The 25,882-nt window shown below is 43.9% G+C and overlaps 2 protein-coding genes across 6 annotated transcripts in view; both read right to left on the reverse strand.

The window, feature by feature from the left end:
- Positions 1-22,294, reverse strand: part of GNB5 (G protein subunit beta 5) — a 99,442-nt gene extending 77,148 nt beyond the window's left edge. For 2 of the 5 annotated variants that reach the window (XM_049905163.1, XM_049905159.1), the window contains exons 1-3: positions 22,216-22,294; positions 10,494-10,637; positions 2,531-2,642 (exon numbers count right to left, since the gene is read on the reverse strand). In XM_049905163.1, the coding sequence (XP_049761120.1) occupies positions 2,531-2,642; positions 10,494-10,619 (238 nt within the window). In that variant the 5' untranslated portion in view covers positions 10,620-10,637; positions 22,216-22,294. The other 3 variants (XM_049905161.1, XM_049905160.1, XM_049905164.1) reach the window with 3 other exon arrangements.
- The window catches only part of MYO5C (myosin VC), a 153,921-nt gene continuing 146,270 nt past the window's right edge, over positions 18,232-25,882 (reverse strand). The window contains exons 39-41 of the mRNA XM_049905158.1: positions 22,849-23,023; positions 22,216-22,296; positions 18,232-21,016 (exon numbers count right to left, since the gene is read on the reverse strand). Coding sequence (XP_049761115.1) covers positions 20,864-21,016; positions 22,216-22,296; positions 22,849-23,023 — 409 coding nt within the window. The 3' untranslated portion in view covers positions 18,232-20,863. The remainder of the gene's footprint in view (positions 21,017-22,215; positions 22,297-22,848; positions 23,024-25,882) is intronic.

The raw sequence follows: 25,882 nt of genomic DNA on the forward strand, positions 1-25,882 counted from the left end.
AGAGGGATGGCATGTCATGTGGGTGACTCTGGATTCTGAAATCAGGAGACCTGGATTTTGGTTTAGGCTCTATTGATATTTCAGTAGAAATTCATATGACTTCTGGTCTTTTCAACTCAAAAATCCTTACTTATACACACATATGTCCACTGTGGGTCCAAAGTTTGGCCCTAGCTTCTGAGGACACTACACCTTGGGAAGGGCAGCAGGTTTCCTTTTCTGAATTGACCAACCCCCGCCCCCCGCCATCCCAGAGATTCTCTGCTGAAAAGCTGCATTGTGACCATCTCTCTGCCTTATGGCAATTTACAAATCCATAGACAAGGTGGAAAAATACCCCTGCGGGAACACTGCCACCCATGCAACCTGAACTGCTGAGTGAATTTCTAGAGAATTCCCTTCTGCATAAAGCACAAAGGGGTTTGGCAAAAAAGCTGAAGGGAGCCTGGGCTAGAGCTCTAACTGCTTGGGCTGGAATCCTGGCCCCACCACTGCCAAGCAGGGGTTCTTTAGCAAGTCCTCTAATCTCTCTGTGCCTCAGTTTCCTCATCTGCAGAGAAATAAGATGACCAGCCTGAGGCATGAATGCTGCATCCCTCATTATCATCTGTGCAGTGCAGGAATTTGCAAAGGGGAGGGGACCAACCCTGACCCATGCCCTCCAATGTCCATCCCTCACTTCTGCCCTGGTATCAGAAACCTAACTTGTTTGGGAATGGCAATGCACCCCGCTCAGCTCTCCCTTTCCCACACTCTAGCACTCACCATGTAACCTAGTCTTGGCCAGTGAAGTGCAAGCAGAAATCTGCAGGGGATTCTGGGAAAACTTCTGCTTACCTAATAAGAAGGAACAAACAGAGGCTCTGCCCACATTCCCCCTTCTTCCAGCCTTGAATACAGGAGTGATGTTTGCAGCTGGGGCCATTGTATTATAACCATGGAGGCAAATGCCAGTGCTGGGAGGGTGGTGAGAAGAACAGCCTGAGCCCCTCCCTGATGGCAACACTGGGCAGCTAAGCCAAAGATGGCAATTGGCTACTCTGCTCTTGTTAGATAAGGAAAATAATTCTCAATTTGCTTAACTACTTTATTTGTGGTTTCTGTTATTATAGCTGGACACATTTCTAAATGTAAAGGAGGCCCCTCTGAAAGCACAGCACACTCTAGATTCAGGTCACCCGCTTCCATCAAATAATTTTCAAAAAAGGAGTCAAGTGCTAAAAAGCCTAGCATGAACCCCATTTTGCTTTTCCAAATGGAATTTAAAGGGTGATACCAAATAGGAGTCCCTTGGTGGTGCAAATGGTTAATGCACTTGGCTGCTAACCAAAAGGTTGGAGGTTTGAGTCTACCCAGAGACCCCTCAAAAGAAAGGCCTGGCAATCTACTTCTGAAAAATCAGCCACTGAAAACCTCAAGGAACACAGTTCTGCAATCACACAAACAGGGTTGCTCAGAGACAAAATCGACTTAATAAGGGGTTTGGTCTACCAAACATGGATGATAGAAGCACAATGTATATGTGTGTAACAGCACAGTGGGGAGGCCTTGCTGGGCAAAGGGGAGCAGTCACCCTCAGAGCTAAAGAGTGAGTGGGTAAGACCACTTCCCCAAGCCTGGCCCTCAGCCCAAGCTTTGTTGAGGAGGAAACACCTGACAGGGTAAAGGGCAGCTGACCCACCCAACAGTCATTTAAACTGGCTATTTAATTGCCCACTCAAAAATGACAGAGCAGGTTCTGAACTACGGTGCTAGTCAGAAATGGAAGCTGTTTAGGATTGCTATTGCCCTTTTACACCAATCACACTGCACCTCTCCAGAGCTTCTTAAATAGCCTGAAATGACCTAAATGGTTGGATTTGATAAGCTCCTCTGTTTCCCTTCCCCCACTCGTCCCCCCACCCCAGCACAAGGAGGGGAAGTAAGTGGAAAAATAAGCTTTTAAATCAGAGTCCGTTTCCTTGTAAAAGCAAAACTGAGAAAGGCACAACAATGATGGAGAGAGACAGATGATGATTAAAAAGCAAAACAGGAGTTTACCGTAGGCCTCGCCCCACACGGGCTCGCTGCTCTTGGCACCATTGAGAGCCACCCCACCCCTTCTGGCTCACAAGGACAGGACTGCCATCAGTTAGCATCTTCTGGGCAGGTGATGACGGTAACTGGCCCCAGGACCCTCTGTCGTGAGGACAGAGGCCAGGACCTTCCGCAACCAGGCGCCCCGCCCAGAGGCGGGCCGTCCTTCGCTAGCTGGCGGGTTGGGGCCCTGCAAAGTGCCTGCAGCCTCCGAGGGCTGGCCACGCTAGGGTCAGGATCCGCGCGCCCGGGGTTCTGGCGGCCGCTACACTCTTCACCTGCCCGCAGCTAGGCACCCAGGGTCCCCTCTCCCCGGCAGTGGTGCGGACTTTGCTCCTGCACCAGGCCCAGGTCGCCCCCACGCCGGGGGTCTGTCTTGTTTACTTGGCCTGGCTGCTGCGCCGGCGGCGACCCCTCCCCGCGCCCAGAGGCCTCCGGACCGGCCCGCACTCACACTCCACGTCGTGCAGCTTGGCCCGCTCCTCCTCCAGTTTGCCCTTGAGGCTCTCGGCCTCGCTCTTCAGCGCCGCCAGCGTCTCGTTCTCGTGCAGTCCGTCGGTGGCCATCTTCGCGAGAGTGCGGCGGGGAGGAAAGCAGAGAGCACGGACGCGGTGAGCGGGCGGCGCAAGCCGGGGCAGCAGCTCCAGCCGCCGCCTCCCCAGAGCGTGGTCCCGCCGCCCCGCCCTCCCGGTGATGACGCGGCCTCTGCGAGAGGCTGTTCCCCCGCACCCACCCTCCGCCGCGCCTGCGGGCGGGAGTGCCCCTCCACACCCGTACCCCCCTGCCCCCGGTACCCGCCCAGGTGCAGTGCCCCGCGTGATGCCCGTGTGAGCGCAACTGCGCCCATCACCCTGGGGAAGCGGGGAGTGTCGTGCCCATTTTACAGATGAGGAAACTGAGGCTCCTCAATGACACATAACGTGCCCGAGGACACGCACTTAGTGAAGGCCCACAGAACTGACCCGCTTCTATGGAGCCTGGTGAAGTCCCAGTGACCCAGGCGCCTTCCGTCCCCAAACCCCTCATTGGGACTAGATGCAGGGCCTAGTGGCTTCTGCCTGCAGAGAGCAGATTGGAGAGGAGGGGGCAAGGAGACCCCGCGGAGGCAGCTGATACTCGGCCTCACCCTTGTAGTCGCCCGGCCAGCTCTGCTGTTGACTTAAATATACAAAAATGAAACTATTTTATAGTTTCTGAGCAGCCCTGGGAACCCTAGGCATCAGGAGACCCGCCTTTGGCTTTGCTTTTCCTTTCCTCCCCAGGAATCAGGTTCCTGGTTTTGGGCAGTAATGGGAGGTGGCAAGGGGTGGAGGCCATGAAGGAGACCCAGGGGCCCAGATCCGAGGCTTCTACATCCACATCCAGTGATCTTGGACGTGTCGTTTCTGAGGCAGCTTCCACCCCTTAGGATGAAGGGTGGCTACAGTTCTCTCAAGGGTGCACATCTAGGGACATTATAGTGTACTCAAGCATCCTCCCTCCCCTGTCCCCTTTAGTGCCAGGTACTGTTCTAAGTATTTTACACTAGTAGCCCATTCAGTCCTCACAGCAATCACCCTGAATGTGTACTATTAGCACCCCTATTTTACGATGAGGAAACTGAGGTTAAGCGACTTGTCCAGGGTCGTACTGCCAGAAAGAGGCAGAGGCAGGGTTTGGACCCAGGCAGCCTGGCCTCCTTTGGCAACACCCTACAGACTTCAAGAGTCCACATCTTCTCTCTGACCTTGCCTGAGTGTGTGTCGCTGTATGGAATGCGAAGGCAGATCAAGGTTACAGATTCTAGAATGAACATGGGCAAATGGAATTTTAGTGCCGTCCCTCCTTCTCTGTCCCCCATCTCTGGGGAACTTGCTGTCCTGGGCACTCTCCATTTGAGAAAAGTTAGAATTAATTTTTTTTTTTTTAATCCACATATGGTTTGGAGATTAGATTTTGAGCTCCTCATTTTCCTTATCTGGAAAATGGGCCTAGTATCTACCTCATGGGGCTGTTAGGAGAATTATGTAAGACAGTGTGAGTGAAACGCTCCATACAGAGCAGATGCTTATTAACTGTCAGTTCTCTTCTCCCTTCCCTGCATATACAGGTTTATTCGTAATGTATCCTCAGCATTTGTTATAACTGGCATATGGTAAGTGCTCAATTAATGTTAGTTTATCAAATGAATATATAAAACAGGATATATAAAATATGTATATACTATACAAATAAAATAAGATAAAATATATCTTTTATATAAACAGACACATTTATGTATGTATAAAAATAAAATAAAAAGTAGTACAGTACATCTGTTTCAGAGTTCATGGAGCAAAAAAATTAAGACACAGATTCTAGATCAGACTGCCCAGGGAAAAATCCTGGCTCTGCTATGGGGCCTTGGGCAATTTACTTAAGTTCTCTGAGTCCCAGGTTCTTTATAACATCTTACTCAAAGGTCCTTATGAAGAGTGAATATGCCAAGCATTCATGCTGTCATTATTAAGGCTGCCTGACACACCCAAGAATTCACAGGAAGTTATTTAATGAGGCATTAAGTCATGGGGACACTCCTCACAAGGACGTCTCAGGAGGCTAAGTCAAGGCAACACCCTCTCATCACATCCTCGGGGCTGGCATCTCCTGGACCATAGTAGCCTGGCTGTGTATGCTTGGCTCAGGGTCTGCCCATCTGTGAAGACATGGGGTGGGTGATGCTTCACACTGATGTGTGCCCTCCTCTGAGGGCTCTCTGTATAAAATAAACCCCAAACCTCCTCCAGTCTGGAGGGTCTCCTGTCTAGAGATGACAAGGCCACATAACTTTTTAATGGCAGGGCAAAGTTTGCAAAGTGCCTTCCTATACTTTGGTATTACCTCTTTTCAATAAGTGAGGAAGCTGGAGATCGAAAGAGTTGAGGTGTGCCACATTTCAGCAGTGGTCAGCGGTCGAGTTAAAGGGTAAACAAATAATTTCTTTTATAAAGATCACACATATCTGGCTCACATGAAGCAGAGGTTAAAGATGTCCCAAATGCCAACTTTTCCAAGCTGCTATACCACTCCATAATCTCTGACATCAACTACTCCCTCTCCCGTCTTTGGGTTCCCTAATTCAATGTAACTTCTCACAGAACTCATGAAATGGCTTATGCAGTTGTGGAGGCTGGCAAGTCCCAAATTCGTGGGTCAGGCGTAGGCTTCTCCCTGCCCGAAAGCACTCAGCTTTCTTGCTCCGTGGGCAGGGAAGCCCATTCCCCTGTCTTTTGCTGGTCTTTTCCTGCTGGTCTGTCCTTCCTTGGTGGTGGTGGGCTCTTCTCTTTCCTGCCTCTGGGGTGGCTCATTTCAAGCCCAGTGGGATGGCAAAACTGACCAATCCCCTTGATGGGCCACAATTACCCTATCACACAGTCCCTCCCAGTCACCTGGGTGGGCGTTACAGGACCATGGCAAAAAAGGCCACATAAAAAGCAACCCATTACACTGCACAGGATCACCCCTGTTCATTAAAATAATCCACTGAGGGCTACATGTACACAACCCAAATGCCCAGCTCCAGGTCATTTACATCGCTCCTCAGCCAAGGCTGCTGTCTGAATATTTGGAAACCCCCAAGTGCTTCTGAAAGGTCACAGCCTTGAAAACCCAATGGAGCAGTTCTGCTCTGCACATGAGGGGTCATCATGAGTTGTAATTGACTCAATGGCAACTAACTACAACAAGTGCTTGTGGTGGAGACAGCCTTTGACAGTTCCCTGGGACAGCATCTTCAGGCAGGACCTGTCACCTGGGGGAATCTACAATGCTACAGAGAATCCCACATCTAGGATTCCACAAACAGGGAGTTGTTTAAAAACAGAACAGCTAGATGAGTAGATAGCACTGCTCGAGAAGGGTAGGGCCACTAGAAAGTAGGCTTGGTTTATGAACTGAAATTTCCTCAGTTTTATAATTTGTAGAGCCAAGTTCAGAACAAAATGTGCTGCTGGTAGCAGCCTGTAACACTAAGCCTGAAGTGACATCAGGATTACTATGGTGCGCCCATACGTTTTATGCCACCCCAGGCTGTTTATTCACCACTGGCTTTATGGGAATTTTTTTTTTTTTTAATGTAATGGCCATGCTGGGTTGCAATGGCACCTGGAGGATAAATACTGACTTTTTATCTTCAGATGGATAAAATATAAACTTTATTTTTCCTCTCTTTAATCAATTTTTAAAAATGTGTTGGTAATGCGGGATTTTCAGGAAAGAGTGCTTTACCACTCTTCACCAGGTGGGGGCTCTGCTCAGCCACACTGCTGAGTGCAGCTTTGTGAATTATCTGAGATAGGACTCAATCCTAGGGCTTCTGAGATGCTGTGGGCATTTTTGCTGCCAACTCATAGCTACCTCTGGTGAGCACTTGATTTTGTGTAGTTTGAAAAATGCCAGGATTTGTGTTCAGTCGCTAGTCCCTGCTAGTCCCAAGGAGCACTTTTTCTTTTGATAGTTATAACCAGATTTACTTCATAGTTAAACAGATACAGCTATTTTTCCTGTGAGTGAACAATGCAAGTGTGATTTGCATATTTAACTACAGATCCCTTCTTATTTAGAGCCTGGTAAGGATGCTCATGGGGATCCCTGGGTGGTGCAAATGGTTAACACTCTTGGCTACTAACCGAAAGGTGAGACATTCTTGTCCACCCAGGGGTGCCTTGGAAGAAAAGTCTGGCGATCTACTTCCAAAAAATCAGCATTGAAAATCTGATGGAACATAGTTCTACTCTGACACACATGGGATCGCCATGAGTCAGGCTCAACTCAATGGCAACTGGTTTTAAGGATGCTTTTGCCTGGAGCATGTCTGGGTCTATTTCCTCTACTTCATTCAGCCAGAATGGCCTCTTTGGAGTTCCTCAGCCAGGCCAAGCGGGCTGTTCCCATGCTAGTGCCTTTGCACTTGTCATTTCTTCCACCTGGGATGCTGTGCCCTGGACCTTGACGTGACTGGCCTCTTCCTATCATCCAGGGCCCAATTCAGGTTCCTCTTCAGAGTAGTCTTCTCCAACGCCAAGTCTAAAGCAGCAATCTGCCCCACCCTCCTTCTTTAATTCTTTGAATACAGGTATCCCTGTGTCAAATGGCCCTACTCATTCATGTGCTTTATTGTTTTCTGATTCTGCCTTCTTGAAGACAACAGTACAAGAGCAGAAACCTATCTGCCCTGTATACCTCTGTGTCATGGATTGAATCGTGTCCCCAAAAAATATGTGTATCAATTTGGCTAGGCTATGATTCCCAGTATTGTGTGATTGTCTACCATTTTGTCATCTGATGTGATTTTCCTATGTGTTGTAAATCCTACCTCTGCGAGGTTAATGAGGTGGAACTGGTGGCAGTTACATTAATGATGCAGGACTCAATCTACAAGATTGGATTGTGTCTTGAGGCCATCTCTTTTAATATATAAAAGACAGAAGTGAGCAGAGAGACAGGGGGACCTCATACCACCAAGAAGCAGCACTGGGAGCAGAGCGCGTCCTTTGGACCTGGGGTTCCTGCGTGGAGAAGCTACTAGTCCAGGGGAAGATTGATGAGAAGGATCTTCCTCCAGAACTGACAAAGAAAGCCTTCCCCTGGAGCTGATGCCCTGAATTTGGACAGCTCGCCTACTAGACTGTGAGAGGATAAATTTCTGTTTGTTAAAGCCACCTACTTGTGATATTTCTGTTACAGCAGCACTAGAGTGCTAAGACACTCTGTGTCTCCAAGCTCCTAAACAGTGACAGGCATACTATAGGTGCTCAGTTAATGTTTGTTGAATGAAGGAACAAATGAATGTATGTATGTATATAGGATGTAGGCTCCCTGCCAACTTGCTCTCTCTCCTTGTTCTATAGCAAACACCTGGCAGCTCTCTCTGTGTTGTCTGCTTTAGTTCCTTCTGTCTTTGAATTTTGAACTCTGTGTGATGACAGGGACTATTTATCTATCCTCAGAAAGCCCTGCTTTTTGGTGGAGGGGGGGTGCTGTCTCCTGGGTGTGACACCAAGAAGTCAGTCTCCACCAGGAGGCAACGCAAACCTTCTCCTTAGGATGCTTCCTGTTTCTTATTTTTAAAGCTCCCCCTTTTCACCAAATCCTTGCCTCAAAGCTGCTGTATTTAAAAGACTTCTACAAAATTCTTTTTCAGTAATGTATAGTGGAGAGCTTCTGGAAACTATTATAATTGAATTCATACACACTGATAGTATGATTCCTTTGAGTAAACCTTAAAGTTATCTTATATAGATTTTTTAATATGAAATATATATATACTGTATAAAAGTTGGAAAATACAGAAAGGGAAAGTATCATCCTTCCCAGAAATAATTATTATTAACATTTTGGGTATATTTTTCCAGAGAGACAGTGCGCCACACATACATCAATATTTGCATATGTGTACATATGCAAAACTAAAAATAGAATCATACTATACATACATTTAGTAATGTGACTTTTTACTTAATGTCATGAATATCTTTTCATGCCACTAAATATTCTCTTACAAGAACACTTGTTTTTAAAAATAATTTTTATTTTGCTTTAAGTGAAAGTTTACGAATCAAGTCAGTCTCTCACCCAAAAACCCATATACACCTTGCTGCACACTCCCAATTACTCTCCCCCTAATGAGACAGCCTGCTCTCTCCCTCCACTCTCTCTTTTCGTGTCCTTTTCGTCAGCTTCTAACCCTCTCCACCCTCTTGTCTCCCCTCCAGGCAGGAGATGCCAACATAGTCTCAAGTGTCCACCTGATCTAAATAGCTCACTCCTCACCAGCATCCCTCTCCAACCCATTGTCCAGTCCAATCCATGTCTGAAGAGTTCGCTTCAGGAATGGTTCCTGTCCTGTGGCAACAGAAGATCTGGGGGCCATGACCACCAGGGTCCTTCTAGTCTCAGTCAGACCATTCAGCCTGGTCTTATGAGAATTTGAGGTCTGCATCCCACTGCTCTCCTGCTCCCTCAGGGGTTCTCTGTCGTGTTCCCTCTCAGGGCTGTCATTGTTGTAGCCGGGCACCATCTAGTTCTTCTGGTCTCAGGATGATGTAGTCTCTGGTTCATGTGGCCCTTTCTGTCTCTTGGGCTTGTAATCACCTTGTGTCTTCGGTGTTCTTCATTCTCCTTTGATCCAGGTGGGTTGAGACCAATTGATGCATCTTAGTTGGCCACTTGATAGTGTTTAAGACCCCAGATGCCACTCTTCAAAGTGGGATGCAGAATGTTTTGTTCATAGATTTTATTATGCCAATTGACTTAGATGTCCCCTGAAACCATGGTCCCCAGGCCCCTGCCCCTGCTACGCTGGCCTTCAAAGCATTCAGTTTATTCAGGAAACTTCGCTTTTGGTTTAGTCCAATTGTACTGACCTCCCCTATACTGTGTCCTGTCTTTCCCTTCACTTAAAGTAGTTACAAGAACACTTTTTTAATAAGTAATTTTTTTATTGTTCTTTAGATGAAGGTTTACCGAAAAAACAAACTTCTTTTAAACAATTAGTACACATGTTGTTTTATAACATTGGTTACCAACCCCATGATATGTCAACACTCTCCCCTTCTTGACCTTGGGTTCTCTATTACCAGGTTTCCTGTTCCCTCCTGCCTCCTTGTCCTTGCCTCTGAACTGATGTGCCCATTTAGTCTCATTTTGTTTTATGGGCCTGTCTAATCTTTGGCTGAAAGGTGAACCTCAGGAGTGACTTCATTACTGAGCTGAAATGATGTCTGGGGGCCATACTCTTGGGGCTTCTCCAGTCTCTGTCATACCAGTCTTTTTTTTTTTTTTTTGTGAGTTAGAATTTTGTTCTACTTTTTTCTCCAGCCCAAAGAGCACTTTTTCTTCAGCTTAATTTTGCTCACTACTGTGGTCCCATCTGGTTCAGTCTTCAACCATACAGCTGTTCCTGGATACTGCAGTGGCAGGGCCCTTGGAAAGGTGCTCCCAGCCTGTTTATTTACCAAATAGTCCTCTTTAGCTTGGTTGCTTGCCAGACAGATTGATAGAAGACAGAAGTTTAAAAAAAATTGGCCCTGAGAAATAATGATAGCTAAAACATTCATCGAGCACTTCCTGTGCTGGGTACTGTTTTAAACACTTTATCAAATTTACTCATTTCTCACAAGCACCTGTGAGATAGAGGCTCTCATTTTCCCTATTTTACAGACTTGAGAGAAGTGAAAGCACACCACCTTCAAGAAACACAATTTGGATTTGAACTCAGGCAGTCAGACACCAGAGTCTACACTGAACCCTAGGGCTGTACTGCCTCACAAAGCTTTGGGGTGCTGACAAAGTTTATGTTGTGTCAGCTGATTCTTGGCAACTCCTTTGTCCTAAAACCCTCACATTAGACATCATTTTAAGATAGGTAACTACTTAAATTTTTAAAAAGTGGCACTTACTATTTCGGCACATATTGAACAGTAGCTGAGTTGTTGAGATTTCTTGAAAACTGGCCTCAGAGCCCTTTGTTTTAAACACTTGTCACAGGAGCCAAATACATTAACTAGAAAGGTCTGGTCACACATCTTCTACCCAAGATGAAGCTGAAAAGGAAAAATAGCTGGGGCATGAACAGCCAACAGGAACTGCTTTCTAAAACCTCATCTTCTTTCATTGTGATCACGCTCAGACCTCCACGTGCGGGACACATAGTATAGGCAGTTCATTTGTTACCATCTGTTTATTACAACATGCTGGGTCAACACCAACTCATTTACTTAATCAGTGAGGAAATACCAGACAAGAGGTTTTCTGAATTTATCACCTCTAAATTAAAAAAAAAAAAAAATTTTACTTTTTTAACCCAGCCTGCTGAAGTCCCGGGTCAGTCCTGGGCTCCCACAACGGCAACTGTAGTGTAATGGGTACTGTAATTTAAAACACTTGTTTGTTTGCTTATTTAATAATATTGTGTTTTCAGTGAAGGTTTACACAGCAATTTAGGTTCCCATTCAACAATTTCGACACAAATTGTTCAGTGACAATTTAAAACATTTAAAAAACATTCTCCTCCCAGTGTGTAAACTTTTGGAGTGTAGACAAGCGTCACCAATTGGTGGATCCTGACCCACCAAAGCCATGAAGCACAGTGTGTTGCTGGTACCCTGCAACGCCTGCACCCTCTCATTAAGCATGCAACAGCCAAAGACCCAGGGTCCCTGATCAGGCCCAGTGCAACAGGTTCACCCAGAAGTGGATGGATGGGGCCAGGACACTGAGGCAGGGCAGCCCTGGGGAGAGGCCAATCCTGACTGGGCCAGCAGGTCAAGAGAGGGCTTATGGGAGGAGATGACCTGGAGCAGAGCCCTGAGGGGGACTTCAGCAGGTAAGTGGTGAAGGGAAGTGGGGTGAGGGGAAAAGTATGCGTCCTCTGTAGAGGGATGGGGATGGGGGGGGTGCTGCAACATTTGGGGGTCCCACCAGCTGGCTGGAATCCCTTGGTGATGCCAATAGGTAATGCGCTCAGCAGCTAACTGAAAGGTGGCAGGTTCACCCACCAAGAAGCACCTTGGAAGAAAGGCCTGGTGATCTACTTCTGAAAAAAATCAGCCATTAAAAACCCTATGGAGCACAGTTGTACTGTGACACACATGGGGTTGCCACGAGTTGGAGTCAATTCAATGGCAATTTTTTTTTCCTTTTACCAAGCATGGCTAGAACCTGAAGTGCTTCTGAGGAAGGGGTAGATGTGACTAGAAAGACAGGCATGGAATAATAACACCACTGCCACTAACCCTTAGGTTGAGTTTATTATGTGCCAGACACTGTTCTAAGCACTGCACGTGTTAGCCTATTGCCTTGTGTGGCACTGAAGGGTTGGGAGGAGTGACATGGTCGGATTGTCATATTAGGAAGAGCATTCTTATAGCAAAAATACCTGGTAGATAAGGGTGCAAGCTCTGGTTGACCAGGTCCCAGCCCCTCTACTTAGGCAAGTACCTGACCTCTCTGAGCCTTTGTCTCATGACCTATCAAATGGGGATCTTAAAATCCACCCTCATGGGGTCACTGGGGGGAATTTATAAGGCAATACATAAAGCACTTAGCACATGGTCAGGCGTATAGTAAGCGCTCAGTGGATGCTCTGTTGCCCTGATGAGTGGCAGCAGCAGCAGCAGGAAGGAAGGATGGGGTGGGAATAAGTCTGGATATGTAGAAAGGAGCCTATGGCAACACTTAGGTAAGACACGAGGGAGGCCTGAATTAAAGCAATGCAGTGGGTTGATTCAGGCCACGCTCAGGAAGAAGGAGTTGGACTTGGTGATGTGTGACAACAAAGAGAGGGAGATGTCTCCCAGGTTTCTGGTTTGGGAAACTGAGGGGGTCGTGGTACCATTGTTGGAGATAGAGGACAAGGAGGTTAAACAGCCATCTTAGCCATGTCAATTCTGCATGTCAATTTAATAGGTGCACCAAAGACTGAGCCACTTTGAGTCAAAGAAATGACTCCCTGAGTCTAAAAGATATTTTGGGATGCTGGTCTTTCAACAGAGCTGAATTTGAGAGGGATGTGTTTGTGGGGAAGGTGGCAATGGGGATACTTCTGAGGTAGAATGTTGGCCATGTAGAAGTCCCCACGGGGCTAGAGAGAGTTTGGCTGAACTCTACGTAACAAAGAAGTAGAGAGATGTGTTCCAGTGTTCACACAGAGGGCAGTCCCTAGGAGTGGGACTGGAAGGTAGTCAGCTACTGACCGCCACAGAGCACTGGGCCCTGTCTTCTCATAAACCCTATGGGGAAGGCAGGACATCCATGTGACAAGTGAGGAAACCTAGAGTGATTAAAGGAGTTCAAGGCCAGTGGTGGGGCCTGAATATTCATTAGTGGATCTCCATACCTTACCATGGTGCTAACTCAGTCAAGCTGCTCTGCTTTATCAGAGTTAAAGACTGTGAAATGGCCTGTCTGCCACCAGAGAGAGCTCTGTAAACGTTGGCTCCCTTCCCCCACACACCCTGCAAAGGCAGCCAGTAACAAGGTCAGGCTGAGCACTCGGAGTAATATCATTAGGTCGGTGAGCCATGGGTTTTTAAGCAAGGGAGTAACGTCATTCAAGTGGATTATTCCAGCATTTGTGCTTCCAGAAGTAGGTCAGAGAGAGAATGGACAGCAGGAAAATCAACTAGGTTAAGAAATATATTCTGGGAAAGAGGAAATGAGCTCTGGACCAGAGTAGGAGCTCAGAAATGGAAGGTAAGAAGATCCAAAAGACCGAGTGGAGAAGGAATAGAAGGCACCTATAATCTCACCACCCAGTGAGACTCCTTTTCACACTTTGGTGTACAAAAGAATAGATTTTAAAGAACATTGGGGTGATACTATTTATATTTTCATATCCTGATGCTTTTTATTTAGTATTTGTATCATCAGCTAAATTTAATACATTCTATTGTATTTATTGTCAATAATCCTTTTTATGATGAAGGAGTTTTTCACAGCTAGAGCAAATGCTTCAAAGAGCAGTTTGACAAGAAAAAGGTAAAAAGGCTCCATTTTTAACAAGTGTTATAGAAGTACAGCCAAAATGTGACATTGAGTATATCCCACCTGAATTTAGAGACCATCTCGGGAGTAGATTTGACACATTCAACATTAATGAGCGAAGACCAGACGAGTTGTGGAATGATGTCAAGGACATCATACATGAAGAAAGCAAGAGGTCATTAAAAAGACAGAAAAGAAAAAAAAAATACCAAAATGGATGTCAGAAGAGACTCTGAAACTTGCTCTTGAACATACAGTAGCTAAAGCAAAAGGAAGAAACGATGAAGTAAAAGAGCTGAACAGAAGATTTCAAAGGGCGGCTCGAGAAGACAAAGTACAGTATTATAATGAACACTTGGAGCTAGAAAACCAAAAGGGAAGAACACGCTCAGCATTTCTCAAGCTGAAAGAACCGAAGAAAAAATTCAAGCCTTGAGTCACAATACTGAAGGATTTGACGGGGGAAAAAATTGGACAGTGCAGGAAACATCAAAAGAAGATGGAATACACAGAATCACTGTCCACCAAAAAGAATTGGTCAACCTTCAGCCATTTCAGGAGGTAGCATATGATCAAGAACCAATGGTACTGAAGGAAGAAGTCCAAACTGCGCTGAAGGCATTGGTGTAAAACAAGGCTTCAGGAATTGACAGATTACCAATTGAGATGTTTCAACAAACGATTGCAGCCCTGGAAGTGCTCACTCATCTATGCCAAGAAATTTGGAAGAGAGCTACCTGGCCAACCAACTGGAAGAGATCCATATTTGTGCCCATTCCAAAGAAATGACACAACCCTGCTTGCTCAAAATGAAGAGGATTGGAAGCACTTACTGGTAAAGATCAAATAGAATGTGGAGATTATTGATATCATTAATATCACAGGCAAGTAAAATTATGCTGAAAAATCATTCAAAAGCAGTTGCAGCAATACGTCTACAGAGAACTGCCAGAAATTCAAGCCAGATTTCAAAGTGAATGTGGAATATAATTGCTGATGTCAGATGGATCTTGACTGAAAGCAGAGAATACCAGAAAGATGTTTACCTGTGTTTTATTGACTATGCAAAGGCATAGTCCACTGTGTGGATCAGAACAAATTATGGATAACATTGGGAATTCCAGAACACTTAATTGTGCTCATAAGGAACCTGTACGTAGACCAAGAGGCAGACGTTCCAACACAATAAGGGGATACTAACCCAACAACAAAAATAAAACCCCAGATATTGCATGGTTTAAAGTCAGGAAAGGTGTGTGTCAGAATTGTATCCTTTCACCATACATATTCAATCTGTATATTGAGCAAATAATCTGAGAAGCTGGAGTACAGGAAGAAGAATGGGGGATCAGGATTGGAGGAAGACTCATAAACAACCTGTGATATGCAGACAACACAATCTTGCTTGCTGAAAGTGAGAGGACTGGAAGCACTTATTGATGAAGACCAAAGACTACAGCCTTCAGTATGGATTGCACCTCAACATAAAGAAAACAAAAACCCTCACAACTGGACCAATGAGCAACATCATGATAAAGGGAGAAAAGACTGAAGTTGCCAGAGACTTCATTTTACTTGGATCCACAATCAATGCCCATGGAAGCAGCAGTCAAGAGATCAAAGTGGAACAGGCTGCTCAGCCATATCTTGAACAGTACCTGTGCCTTTTTTTTTCCCCTTCCCTAGTCTGTCTCTGTCTCCAAGTATGATTTTGCTGTTAGCGCCTCTAAATGTTAAAAGTTAACCAATGTTTCCCCTAGGACTGTGGAAAAATAAGTTATATCAATCTAAGACTGTCAAACAAGATGATGCTCACCAGGATGGTGCCAGTCACCCCCTGGGCTGATGGGATAATAGCAGGAAAAGATCAACTGTTTGAGACGTGACCACCAAAACTACACAAGAAGAGAATGGACATTCTACACGTTCCTAAAATCCATGTCGCCTTTTCCCTATAAAACTCCAGCTGGCCTCTAGTTTCTTGAAACAGACAGGTTTAGGAGGAGATCATTACCCTCTGTCTTCTATATATCGGTATGTAATAAAGCTCTTGCTATCCACCTCACCCCTGTCTCAAGAATTGACGGTGGCAGGCGGCTCTAACTCATGAAATTGTGGTAACAAAATGACATATTGCGTTGGGCAAATCTGCTGCAACCTCTTTAATGCGTTAAAAAGCAAAGACGTTACTTGGAGGACTAAGGTGGCCTGACCCAAGCCATGATGTTTTCAATCAACTCATATGCATGCGAAAGGTGGACCATGAATAAGGAAAACTGAAGAATTGACAACATGGATAAATGATGAAAATATTATTCTAAGTGAAAGGAGCTAGACACAAAAATACTGTATATTGTATGATTCCATTTATATGAAGTGTCCAGAAGAGTCAGATTCATAGAGACAGAAAGTAGTGGTTGCCAGGGGCTAGGAGGAGGAGAAAATTGGGAGTTACTGCTAATGGGTCCAAGATTTCTTTTGGGGATGTTGGAAACGTTCTAGATTTCGCTAGTTGTGATGATTGACTCGGTAACACCAAATGTTGGTAAGGATATGGAGGGCTGGAACACTCTTCCATTGCTAAACCAAAAAAACCACCTCAAACCCATTGTCGTTGAGTCAATTCTGACTCATAGTGACCCTACAGGACAGAGTAGAACTGCCGCATAGGGTTTCCAAGGCTGTGATCTTTACGTAAGCTGACTACCACATCTTTCTCCATGGAGTGGCTGGTGAGTTCCAACCAGGTAGCAGCTGAGCACTTATGCAGGGCTCCTTCTTTTATTGCTAGTGGGAGCATAAACGTGAAAATTATTTGGCAGGGCCTACTAAACATACATATATTCTATGACCTAGTTCTACTCTTGGATATATACTCAACTGAAATGAGTGCTTATGACCTCTAAAAAAAAAAAAAAAACAGAAATCGTGAACAAGAATGTTTACAGCAGGCTTATTCATAATAGCCCCAAACTGGAAAAACCCAAATGCTCACCAGCAGAATAGATAAACTGTGATGTGTTCATTCAGTAGAATACTACATAACAGTAAAAAATGAGCTACTGAGACACACAACAATGTGGATACATCTCACAGACTTGCTATGACTGTAAATGTTCAGTGTTCAAAACCTCTCCCCCACATGCTGTACTCTGAGGTTTATATTAACCTATATAAAAGTGTCACCTGGATCAAGTTTTTAAACTGATTAAATGATTTTAAAGATGCTTAGTTTTTTAAAATATATTTTAAAAACAAATCACTTTTTTTATTATTTCAAAATAAGTGCATGTGATTTGTGGAAAAACTAGCATTTAGAAATTAAGAACAAAAACACAATGTCCTAACTGAGAGGTACGGCACAGAGACCACTGCTAACGCCTCGGTGTAGACACAATGGGAGATTTTCCTAAGCATTTCAGAACATCTGAGTATTCTAATTTAACATTAGCTAATACATACCTTCCCCAAGTCAACAGAAATAGTAGCAGAGAGGCAAGTAGTTGCAGCCGCAGCCGTGAAGGTGGAAAAGGGACTGCACCATATCTAATCTCCTTACCTTGGCATTAGAGATTGGCTTGCTTAATTCCTTCCCACCTGCAGTTAGTTCTGTCACTATTGGGGCCCTCATGGCTGCTTGCATCACATACTCACCCTGGAACCCTCTGCCCATCTACCTCACCAGGTCCCTTCATTACTCCTGTGGACGTTTCTCAGGCCCAGTCATCTGAACACTGTAAGAGGCAGAGTTCTAATTGAGCCTGTGAATCCATGCCCTCTCCATTCACCTGTGACTGAATGTTACCTGCATCTTCTGGCCTCCTCACAGTTCTGATCCCACTCTTCCCACCTTTGGCTTTATAGACGTAGTGGACTGTGGGGTGAGCGCCTCCCTCTCCCTACTTCTCCACTCATGAATTCTTTGGCCTCTACAGGCCCCATCGTCCTCAAACAAGATCTGCTCCTTTTCAAGGCTGACCTCCACTCTGCACTCCAATCCCTGCCACCTCCAATAGGACTTTGCTCCTTCAGTTCAATCCCATCTCACCAGCATCAAGATGAATGCAGAGATGAGAAAGGATGGCCCCTCCCCTCCAGGAACTAGCTGATTGACTAGTAGAGAAAACAAGTGCAAAACACTGGCTTATAGCCCAGGGTAAGTGCTGTAAAAGAGACACAAATCCTGGGTTATGTGATCTGAAATGGTTGGGTGATGGGCTCCTCAGGCGTGGGGGCAGGGGCTTATCTACGGATAATAGCGCCTATGGTAATCAGCTTTAGATTGCTGGTTATGGAAACTGTGGTGGCCAACAGAAACTGCTCATTAGCATCGTCCTCAAGCAGCACCCAGGGCCTGCACCCTACCTGCCATAACTTCATTACACCTCTGCCTGGGGGAGATCTGGAAGGAGCATGGAGAAGGTCATGGTTGAGGATCAGAAACCAGCCAACTCTCTGCCAAGTGGCCCCTCATTGTGATGCAGTCTGGTAGCCCCATGGAGACACTTATGACATTTTAGTTCCTCTCTAAAAATTCTTACATACTTTTTATGGGACATTATGAATCTATAAATATTTTAGCATCTTTAAGAATGACCCTTAAAGAGGCATAAAACTGCACTTAAGAGAAATGCAATGTCCTAGCAATTAAAAGATCTGACCCAATTTATTTGGTAATGTATTTTATTGATTAAAATGGTAAGGAAGTTCTACATGTCATTTCTTCATACACAATGGATTTAAATGAGCTGAGTTAAAGTGATGTTGCTTCATAATCATGTATTATTTTCACTCCTAAGATATGTGTTGGTATCACAAAATCACAGCTATTGCCTGTGGCTCTGTAAGAAATAAAGGGGCATTGGGATTCTTGGGGTGGCTCAGAAAAGTGATGGATCAACAGGCCACAGGCTGAGAGCATGTATCCCATGATGTCTTAGGCTCTAAAAGGAAGGAATGACAGGGTTTAGGGGGAACAAGAAATAGCCAGTTCCTATAAGGCTTGGAATCTCAAGAGGAGGAACTAACATAATTCTTTAGATATTTTTATGAAAAAAAATTAAAAATATGTATATTCAAATGCTGATTAGATAGAGAAAATCACTTAGGTTGCTTTTTTTTAACATAGCTTTTAAAAATTATATGAAAAGATATAACAAAAGTCAATGACAAATATGTTGGCATTATGGTAAAAAAAGGTAAAAGGCATGACAATTAAGTGAAAAACTTCATATTGATTTCAGATTCAATATCTGATATTCTATTAAAAACTAGAGTGGCTTGAAATAGTAAATATTTTTTAGGAAAGAACATTTAGTAGTAATAAAAAAAATTTTTTTTTTTTTAGTAATAAGACTAGTGAATATCACACCCTCACCCCCAGCAGGCATGGGGCAAGAGGATTTTTAGTGGGCTATGGTAGGCTTATGACCAGAGATCACAAGTTGTGGAATGACATCAAGGACATTATACATGAAGAAAGCAAGAGGTCATTAAAAAGACAGGAAAGAAAAGATACAAATGAATGTCAGAAGAGACTCTGAAACTTGCTCTTGAACGTACAGTAGTTAAACTGAACAGAAGAAATGAAGCGCTGAAGAGAAGATTTCAAGAAGTAGCTTGAGAAGACAAAATATTATGAAATGTGCAAAGGCTTGTGGAGTTAGAAAACCAAAAAGGGAGAACATGCTTGGCATTTCTCAAGCTGAAAGAACTGAAGAAAAAATTCAAGCCTTAGGGAAAATATTAAATGACGTAGGAAGCATCAAAAGAAAATGGATAACATTGCGAAGAATGGGAATTCCAGGACTCTTAATTGTGCTCATGAGAAACCTGTACTTAGGCCAAGATGCAGTCTTTTGAACAGAACAAGGGGATACTGCGTGTTTTAAAGTCAGGAAGGAGTGCGAAAGGGTTGTATCCTTTCACCATACTTACTCAATCTGTATGCTGAGCAAATAATCTGAGAAGCTGGATTATATGAAGAAGAATGCTGCTTCAGGATTGGGAGAAGACTCAAACAACCTGCAATACGCAGATGACACAACCCTGCTTGCCGAAAATGAAGAGGACTTGAAGCACTTATTGATGAAGATCAAAGGCCACAGCCTTCAGTATAGATTACACCTCAGTATAAAGAAAACAAAAATCGTCACAGCTGGACCAGTAAGCAACATCATGATAAACAGAGAAAGAGTGAAGTTGTCAAGGAGTTCATTTTACTTGGATCCACAATCAATGCCCATGGAAGCAGGAGACAAGAAATCAGTTGTAGCATTGCATTGGGCAAATCTGCTGCAAAAAAATCTCTTTATCCTATTAAAAGGCAAAAATATCACTTTAAGGACTAAGGTGCACCTGACCCAAGCCTTGTTGTTTTCAATCACCTCATGTGCTTGCAAAAGCTGGACAATGAATAAAAAAAAAAAAAAAGAATAAGGAAGACTGAAAAAGAATTGATGCCTTTGAATTATGGTGCTGGTGAATATTGAATATACCATGGACTGCCTGAAGAAAGAACAAATATGTCTTGGTAAAGTATAGCCAGAATGCTCCTTAGAACCAAGGATGGCAAGACTTCGTGTGACATACTTTGGATATGTTATCAGGAGGGACCAGCCACTGGAGAAGGACATCATGCTTGGTAGAGGGTCAGCGAAAAGAGGAAGACCCTCAATGCGATGGACTGACACAGTGGCTGCAACGATGGGCTGAAGTACAACAGTGATTGTGAGGATGGCGCAGGACCAGGCAGTGTTTTGTTCTGTCGTGCCTAGGGTTGTTATGTGTCGGAACCGACTTGATGGCATCTAACAAGAACATGGTGGCCAAATGGGTGTATTTCCTGTAAGCCTCAGCCTGGAGCCCCCTGTGGTTTCATAAACGTACCTTCGCTTCACATGAGACTTGGGAGATGCTGTGTCCCCAGAATCCCTCCCTCTCAGTGGGGCCCTGTCACAAGACCTATCTGAACCAAGAGGCACCTGGAAGAAAATAGAAGCCTTCCAGGAATTCCAACGAAAGCTGGCTCAGATTCCAAAGCTAAGTGGCCTTTCCAGTCGCAGGTGGTACTTGTTAATTCTTGCAAGTTGTAGCAGCAGCATTGCCACCATGAATGAAGGGAAGGTGTGGCTGGCAAGAAATAGGATGAATAGGTCCATCTGGGAGAGCCTTATTTTCTTCCTTAAATTACATTACAAAGCATTTCCAGTTTTGATTAATAAACATCATGTTTGACCTTCACTTAGTTTTTGAGAGAAAAATGCATTTACTGTGTTTTCTTCTGCTATAATCTATTGAGAAAACCCAGCTTGAAACTGCTGGGGATCTGGATCATTTCTAGAGCATGTAGGGAGGGGGTAAAAGGAAATGTGACTTGAAAAAGATATTTGGTATCCAACATCAGCTGCGATGAATCCTCTCGACTATTTAGGAGAGCCTGAAATTAGAACCAGAGGAAAAATGAATAAAGAAACCAGCGCATTCTACTTTACTATTAAGTGTAGGAGTCAAGCGTAAGGAAAACACAATGACCCCATCTCCAGTGAAAAAGCCCTTTCGAAATCATGGGAGATGACGCACAAGAGGGCTTTTTAAATAGCACAGTTCTAAGGTGAAATTATCTATTGAGGGCTTCCCAGATCAGCTCTCATACTCTCATACCTGCTGTTTCATTTCTGAAATTATTTTCCCATAGGATGGATTGAGTGTAAATCTGTTTTCTCTATCTCATGGCATAATTCTAAGTCCAAGTATGAGTAAATGTCGAATATTAAGTTTTTCTTGAACTCATCTCTCTTCCTTAGTTAAGTGGTTCACAAACTTTTGGTCTCAGGAACCCTTTGTTGTTCTTGGGTATTGTCAAGTCCATTCCGACTCGTAGTGATCCCATGTAACAGGATAGAAATTCACACTCTTGAAAATTATTGAGGATCCCAAATAGCTTTTGTTTTTATGAGTCTAACTATTGCTATTTACTGTGTTCACAATTAAAACAATAATTTAAAATATTTATTGATTGATTCATTAAAATAATAAACTCAATACATGTTAACATATAATATTAAAAAAAGTAACTATTTTCCAAAATTAAAAAAAAGATCAGTGAGAAGAGTGGCATTGTTTGATTTTTTGTCTCTTTAATGACTGGTTTAATATAAGACAGGTGGGGTATCACATCTGCTTCTGTACTCAGTCTGTTTTGGTATCTTATTTTGGTTGAAGTATATGAAGAAAATCCAGCCCCACACAATCTGTGTTTGGAAAAAGACAGACTTTGAAGACCACAGAGAACTTTGAGAATGCTACCCTAGTTCACTGGGGAAGAAACTTTAGGGCTTAAAATAAGAAAAAAAATGGATCAACAAGTCGTTTGTTTCCATTCAGCCTCTGCCCACTTGCAGAGTCCTCGAAGGTCCACAAGAAACAAGACATACCAAGGAACACAGCATAGGAGTCATGGTTTCGGTGTTTTCATTTCATCCCCACCAGGAATAAAGTGGGTTCTGAAAACTGAGGAATATCTGACAGGGAAAATTCCTTTCTGAGCTGGTGCCTTTCATTTGCATGTTTGGTAAAAATGTACTTTAATCCTGGAATTCTACAATATTAATTAAAGGCACACGCTAAGGATCTTACCTGTACTTTGCGAACGAAGGATGGAGTCACCCTTTTCTCAAAGTCGTCTATAGGTGTGTATGAATTAAGGATCTTTATGATCTGCAAAGGTTACATAGCAAGGAGTTAAGCCTTGAAAATGAACAACTCTGTCCATGAAATAATGGTTTCAGTGGTTTGGGAACCATTGGAAACCACAGATCATTCTTCATACTGCAATCTGGCTTTAGGAACCATGTGTTATCTATTTCCAAGAAAGGAGAAAACGTGTGAGGAGAGACGATAGAAAGAGGCAAGATAAATCAATTAGACAGCAGTAAGAGAATAGCCAATTCCAGTCTCCTCCTGCCCGTTCCACCCCACACACATACATACCTGTGAGTTTGGTGGACAGGAAATATGTCATATACATTTTTGTGTTTTTCAGGCCCAGAGTTAAGTATTTAAAAAATGCATATAAATTTTTTTATATAAATAAAAGATACAATATATAAATAAAGTGCTTACAAATAGATAAGGGTAGGCCGTAGGAGATAAGTATGATCCCCAAACAGCCGTCAAGAGCACCCCACAGCTGGCTAAGCCAGGAAAGACAATGCCAATCACACTGATCTGCTGGAGAAGATCTGGGAGATGCTAAGCAAGCCTGGTCACCTGCACAACAGACAGTGAGGTACAGCGTTCGTAGATCTCCTTGGCGTCTCTGTCTGTGGTTTTCTTGACCTGAAGCAGCCAGGCTGCCTGGGAGAGAGGTTCCAAAGTTTCCTTGGCTAAGCTGTTCTGCAAATTCTTATCTTTAAGCCATTCTTCTAAGTAGCTGATATTGCACCTGGAGTGAGAGGCAAAGGAGCAGAGAACAGCAGGTGTTCCATTCAGAACGCTTCATGGCAGGGTGTTGAATGTCCCTGTGTGTCCCCTGAGAGGGTATCAGAGCCCCCTGACAGCCTTAGAACCACAGCCTGCCAATAGGACTCAGTTTCCTCGTTTGTAACATGAGGGGCTGGACCAGATGATCGGTTCTCATGATCTAAGGATCATGGTCTAGGTGAACGGCTGTGTTACAGACTTTGGGGAAAATTTGAGAAGGAACAGTGGTTGCAACAACTTACAAAGTGAAGTTTTAGAACTGCATTAAAGTAAAAACCACCAGGGTGATATTTGAAAAGACAACTTACGTATCTATAAAAAATTGTTTGATTTCTTTTCCTGAACTGGCAGAAAATCTCCAGTTGGTAGAAGGTTTTCTTTCAGCTGACTAGGGTTTTTACTCTCCTTTCTGTCACTAAGTATCACAGGTAATGAGTTGAGGTGTGGTTTTTAGTTCTCAGATGTCACCCATCCATTGTATGAGCTTGAGGAGGTAGTTACTCAACCTCTCTGGGCCTCAACTTCCCATGTGTAAAATGAGTGTTGAGAGCCCTCATACATGGCTAGGAGGAATGTAAAACGGTGCAGACACTTTGGAAAACAGTCTGGCAGTTCCTCCAAATGTTAAACATAGAGTTACCACGTGACCAGCAATCACATTCCCAGGTATCTACCTAAGAGAAATGAAACATACGTCTACACGAAAACCTGTGTATATGGATGTTCATAGCAGCATTACTCATACTAGCCAAAAAGGGGAAATAACACAAGTGTCCATTAACTGATGAACAGATAAAATATGGTACATTTATATAGTGAAATATTATTTAGCCATAAAAAGGAGTGAAGTACTGATACATGTTACAACATGGATGAACCTTGAAAACATTATGCTAAGTGAAAGAAATCAGTCACAAAAGATAAGATATTTTATGATTCCATTCATATGAAATTTCGAGGCATAAAGTAGGCTAGCCTGGGGAGCGGCTGCTACTGGGTACAAGGTTTTTCTTTGGAGTGATAAAAATGTTCAAAAATTAGACTGTGGTGACAGTTGCACAATTCTGCAAATATACTAAAAACCATTGAACTATACACTTTAAATGGGTGAACTTTATGGTATAGAAATTATACATCAATAAAGCTGTTTAAAAAAAAAAAAAAAGAGTGTTGAACTAGGTGAACTCTAGTGTCAGGCCCAGCTCTGACTTTCTGGGTTAGCAGCTCCCTACATGGGTCTTCTCTCAGGTTACAGCACTGGAGTAATAATGCTGAATGAATGTATTCCACTGGGATGTAACGAGTGTGAGAAAACTCCTACACTGGCTATACCCTTTCTTTGTTGTTGATTTGTGACTCATGGCAACCCCATGTGTCACAGGGTAGAACTGCTTCATGGGGTTTTCTTGGCTGTAATCTTTACAGAAGCAGATTGCAAGCCCATTTCTTGTACACTCCCTCTAATCTATCCTACTCATCCTGCCACAGTCCTTTCTAAATGGAAACCTGAGCATTTTAATTCTCCCGCTCAACTATCTGTGGTAGTCTTGGTCACGGAGTAAACACCCTGGCTCTCCCACTGAATGTGGCAATGAATCCTGGGCAGAATGCAAAAATCTAAGGACTCTGAAGAGTAAATAATAGCAGGTGGCTTGTGGAAGAAGACCAGAGTTTGAAAAAAAAAGAGTTTGAAGTACCTTCAAATTAACAGTGAGTTTACCAAATTTTCCCCTCTGGTATTCGCTGGGCTGAATTCAATGCAGCCTGAAACTCAGCCGTGGGTGTTGATGTTGACAAGAGCTCCAGGAGAAGCCCTTTAGTTACGGCTGAAGGAGCAGAAGAGAGGGCTCCTAGTGCTCAGAGAAAGATGTGGCAGTCTGCTTCCATAAAGATTTCAGCCTTGTAAACCCTGTGGGGAAGTTCTACTCTGTCGCTATGAGCAGGAACCAACTCAACGGCAACAGGTTTGGTTTTTGGTAAGACTCAGAGAGAGGGTGAAAATCCCTTGCTTTTCCTTTTTCTTCAGCCCAAACACTTGCCCTGATGTGGTACTAGGTTGCCGCTTCCTAGAGAACTTGGCACCTCATACCTGGCCTGCCTGCTCTGAGAGACCTGAAAAGACATGCCCTGTGCTGCCACCTGATGGCTCCTACTGTTAAGGTGATTCCTTGACACTATTTGGATAGTGTAGAATCTTTCTGCCCTTCAGACATAGTCCACCAGCTATGAAAGTACTTTCAGGAGCCACATTAAGTAGTCTGGGACTCCGACTGTAAGAATGCTAAGGTTTTTTTAATTTAAAACTTTGTAATTTCCTCCTTATTGTTATTTCCCATCTGCTCCCCTGTAGCAATTAGCAGTAAAACTCTAGAAACAAAAAGGGCCAAGGTGTTTGTTTTCAAGGGCAGCAGGGAAGCAGGGAATTGGGGAGACAGCACCCCAGGGTTTGAGGTAAACAACTGCAGAAGATGGAGTGGGTGGAGAGAGCTGAATAGCCAACAGGAGAGAGGGTGTGTGTGTGTGTGTGTGTGTGTGTGTGTCTGTGTGTGTGTGTCTGTGTGTGTGTGTGTGTGTTGGGGGGAGGAGTCAAATTGCATTCTATTTGGAATGAAGGTAATGGTCTTAATAGCACTGTCATCCTTTCCTGTTTTGTTTTTACATGTACGAGTCTGTTTTCTAGCCAGGAAAATGAGGCAAAGGGATAGCTATCAGCTAGTGCTGCAGTTCAGGGACCTTTGCAGCATCTCTGTAGGATTTAAAGGCCCAGAGTCTCATAACACTCAAAATGTCCGGGATATAATTCAAGATTACTTGGCATATG

Source organism: Elephas maximus, chromosome 12, assembly GCF_024166365.1.
Source record: "Elephas maximus indicus isolate mEleMax1 chromosome 12, mEleMax1 primary haplotype, whole genome shotgun sequence".
Taxonomy (NCBI): domain Eukaryota; kingdom Metazoa; phylum Chordata; class Mammalia; order Proboscidea; family Elephantidae; genus Elephas; species Elephas maximus.